The sequence below is a fragment of the Drosophila sechellia genome, chromosome X, assembly GCF_004382195.2.
Source record: "Drosophila sechellia strain sech25 chromosome X, ASM438219v1, whole genome shotgun sequence".
Lineage (NCBI taxonomy): Eukaryota > Metazoa > Arthropoda > Insecta > Diptera > Drosophilidae > Drosophila > Drosophila sechellia.
This window is the reverse complement of record NC_045954.1, coordinates 10,856,869-10,861,053: the sequence shown is the minus strand read 5'-3', so window position 1 is coordinate 10,861,053 and position 4,185 is coordinate 10,856,869. Positions and strand designations below refer to the sequence as shown.

At 41.5% G+C, this 4,185-nt stretch overlaps 1 protein-coding gene across 1 annotated transcript; it reads right to left on the bottom strand.

Annotated features, from left to right (window-relative positions):
• Positions 1 to 1,931: 1,931 nt before the first annotated feature.
• On the bottom strand, positions 1,932 to 3,470 carry LOC6617620. The gene is made up of 3 exons (XM_002041897.2): positions 3,296 to 3,470; positions 3,093 to 3,207; positions 1,932 to 2,252 (listed from the first exon to the last, which is right to left on the bottom strand). The coding sequence occupies exons 1-3, from the start codon at positions 3,414 to 3,416 to the stop codon at positions 2,102 to 2,104; spliced, it is 387 nt and encodes a 128-aa protein (XP_002041933.1). The 5' UTR covers positions 3,417 to 3,470; the 3' UTR covers positions 1,932 to 2,101.
• Positions 3,471 to 4,185: the final 715 nt, after the last annotated feature.

Here is a 4,185-nt window from a genome sequence, read left to right as displayed (position 1 = left end):
TTGCTCTTTGAGCTTTGAGCTCTGGAGCGCGGCAAGGATTTAATTTTATGGCCCCCGGGAGCGTCGCCCCGTTGACTTATTGTGCTGATATGATTAAGTGGTTCGCTGGTTCCGAGCCGCTGACTCCGGCTTTATGACAAGTGCAGGATCCGAGGAGATTCGCCCTGGAATCCCGGCGTCCTTTTCGTTCCTTTTGCCAGTCGATGATGCATGCGAGTTGGCTGCTTGTGTAGCTTGTCAAAAAGTTTCGGACTCATCCGGCCATAAAAATGGTGACTCTTTAAATTTCGCTTAGATTCGATTTCATATGATTTGAGCCATACAACTCGAAGTACACCATTTAAAATTTCCACCCCAGTCCAGTGCACGACTGGCAAAATTGATTGAAATTAGATGAGCTTTTCATAATACAAGACCTAAGCCGCAGTTTTCCCCTGGCAGCCATCTACTCGGATGTGTGTGTGTATGTGTGCGTGCGTTTTCCATTAAGTTAGACCCGCTTTTCCCACAACCCGATGTCCACAACTACCAGGTAAAAGTTTGCCCAAGTCGTGTACTCCAGTCCTGGCTCCATACTCCTGACTCCGGACTACGGGCCACGCTAATATCCCTCAAGTTACCACCACCGACTTTGTGCCAAATTGGTTATTAAAAGAGTCAACTAGTGCGAGGCAGAAATAAATTGAGAGGCAACAGCGCAAGGAATTCCCTCGCACAAGCAGTTCGAAAATAATAATAATAATAATAATAAAAGAGGGCAACTTCGAGGGCATTCGGCGAGCGTAAGTATTCCCCAGTATTCCGACAATGTGTTAGCCTTAAATTCAGTGGTATTGTATTTTATGGCAGCTTTTGGCTATCAATGACTTTGAGAATAATTTCTAAAGTTACCAGATGAATGGTTGTCGAAAGGATAAAAATATTAGGAATTACTTAACGAAAGTGTAATTACATATGATTTAGCAATTATGTTTCAAGGTAATTCATCGGCTTGGAAGTGAAGCGCAGCCTCAGCCGGATTAAATTAGTAGAAATAGCTCTCGCTGAAAAGGTCATTATCAGGAAATGAAAAAAGGTGAACATTTCAATTAGACCATTATTGAAAATAGGACATAAGGAGTGCACCCCTCTCTTTCACTCTCTCCGCAATCTAAAGAATTGTCCTGGAAGAAGGTCATTAGAAGCTTTCGAACTAATTGAGTAATTTGCTCACCTTGATTGCTTTCTAGGCTAGTTGTCTGTGTATGTGTAGTTGTCAGGACACTCGGCACACACACACTCATCTTGCATCCTACCTGACACACACACACACATACAGCGCACCTCACACTTACACACACACACACATACAGCGCACCTCACACTTACACACACACACACACATGCTTGCGCCGCCATTTGCTCGTTCATTATTTCGCACTAATTAACGTTTCGCGACAAAAGGTGGCGCTTTATTTTTACAACTGCCACTGCGCTTTACTGCTGCTTCTCGGCTGCAACAGTTGCTGCACTGAGAGAAAAGCTGCCAAGAGAATCAGATAGCAAGCATCTAAAGTATTTTAAATTGAACTAGGCTATTATAAAAGGTTTTTAGGCTTGTGATATACACAATTTTGTTAGTTGAATAAATCAGAAATATATCGATTGAATACCTCCAACCTATACCTACATCAGTAGGTTGGTATTCTATTAATCCTACGCGATTTTTCACAGTGTACTGGTGCTGCTGCGAGTATTGCTGCCACTTGAGGAACACTCGAGGGCGCGGGCTTCGCCTTAATTGCTGTTTATGAGCGGGTTGGCCCAGTAATTAAACAATTTCTTTTGGCCCGGCAAAAACAGTTTCACTAACGGCGCCAAGTGGTTTTTGTGTTGGCCAGAACTTGGCTGCAGCACAAGAAACACGAAAGCCACCCACGAAAACACATCGATTAAAAAAAAAAAAACAAAACATGGTGCTTATTGAGAAGAGCAAGATGACAAATAAATTAGCAAATTGTTGATTATATGTACGTTGCATCTAAGAAAGATTCAAGGCATCCTTGGCTTCGGTGGTCCTCTACTGCCGGTGGCTAATCCTGCATAATTCCAGCTAATCCCACTAGACCTTCTCCGCCGTATTCCGCTCGATGTAGTAGGGTGCCGCTCCGAACTGCTTGCACTTGTATCTCAGCTTGCAGCATTCCGGAAAGGGTTCACCCGGAGAGATTCGCTCGCCTCGGTTGCAGTTTTCGATGCGCAGTTTGCCGCATCTGTAAACAAATTTAAATTAATAGTATATATTACAAATAGAATTTACAATTTCACAATACAAGATTTTTATTCAAAATGTATACTATTTCGCTGTGGAATTTTATAAGTCTTGCGTATGATTCACGTTCCAAATTTGACCGACTAAACCTTGAGATTAGAATAAATCCCGCCAACTGATTTTGATTCAGGCAAATGGGCCACGTTGTAAGGAATGAGGTCTCTGAATTTCAAAGATTGCGAAAGGCTTGCTCAAGAAAACAAACTCAACGTCTTGTTATCTTTGTCATTGCTTAGAAGTGTTACCAAAAAATCAAAAAAAAAAAAAAAAAACACTTAACACCTCAAGAACTAAAGCCATTTCAAATCTGGGGCAAAACTTTTAGTTTCCCTCAATTTAGTTTTTTGTCTAACAACCTCCACCCAAAGGATGTGAAGTCACCCCTCGCCCACAGCATTAATTTAGCTTTCAACTCTTTAGCTTGACCTAGAAATTACAGCCTTATCTTCTGCGCCACTTGGCGAACTCGAAACTCAAACTGAAACTTACTAGAAACTCGGCGAGAAGTCGCAAGTGGTTGACATTGCGTCATCTTCGCTGTTGGGTGTGCGACTTATCAGCGACTGGGGTGTGACATAAAATGCACTCGAAAAAATATTGTTATTTCGTTAAAATTCTTATGATTTTGAAGTAAAAGCTCAAGTTGGGGTACCACTTCGACATTGTTTAAAAGACCTTCTAGTAGCTTGCAAACAATTTTCCCTCAATATGTGTACTCATGATTTTTTTCCAGTGTGTGTTAGATTTTCCCGTGACCGGGTCAAGGTACTCTGGAACTCACCCCTCGATAAGTATTGAGCCATCCTTGTTGCACGTCAGTCGCTGGCAGGGCGCGATGCCATTGTTGACACCCAGCTCCAGGACGTCGCCGCGGTACATGCACTTACCGGGATTATCTGATCATAATAAGAACATAGCATATATATTAATATATATAAATATATAGAAGTATATAGTATATATGGGAAACACATATCCGCTCACCTGCATCCGGTGGAATCCGACCCGAGTAGCCGCTCACCTGCGAGAGCATCGAGATGAGCAGGGCGCCTGCGATTACCAATGGTATCGATGGATTTGGACTGGCGTAGCGATCCGGATGCATAGCGACCGCCTTGGTGTTCGAAACTGGACTGAATTGGTCCCGGACTCCGATCGGCGTTGTCTACACAGGGCATACTTATAGAGATTGCCGGACTGAGTCGTCGCCTCTCCGTTTGGCGGTGTCAGACGGTTTATCAAATCGGCTTTTGGGGCGGTGCCGGCTTTTTATTACAGCACTTTACTAGCTTAAATTGTTCTAGAATGTTTGTACAATTAATGGCAAAAGCGGGACAGAGAGCGGCGAAATCGAGTGCCGCACTTGAAGATAGAAATTGAGATAGGAATAGAGATGGAGTGCCGACGCGCTGATGGCCAGGGAATTACAAATCGCTAATCTAGGGATGGCGAAATACACTGCAACTTCAGCTTTTCCTCAAACTGTACGGTCTAAAGTCATTTTTCCGGGAAAATTGACCTAGTTTTTTCAATACCAATCGAAATACTTATCCAAATACAGAATGTCATACCTTGTTAAAATCGTCAGAAAATTTTCTATTAACTGGCATTTACAGCTAAAAATTTAATTTTTTGCCCATTTTTCGCAAAAAATGATGATGTTACCCCTTATGAAAAATCAGAAAATTTAAAAAAATATAATTTTTTTCAAATAAACAAAATGGTTATAGGCATCGTTTATTTGGATTATTAGCTGTATAAAACAGTAATTTTTTTGAATGTGTGACCATTTTTGGGCAAGTTATAGGATATTAAATAATTCGAAAAATCGAAATTTTGACAAAATTAATCCTCAATTTTAATACAAAAAATAA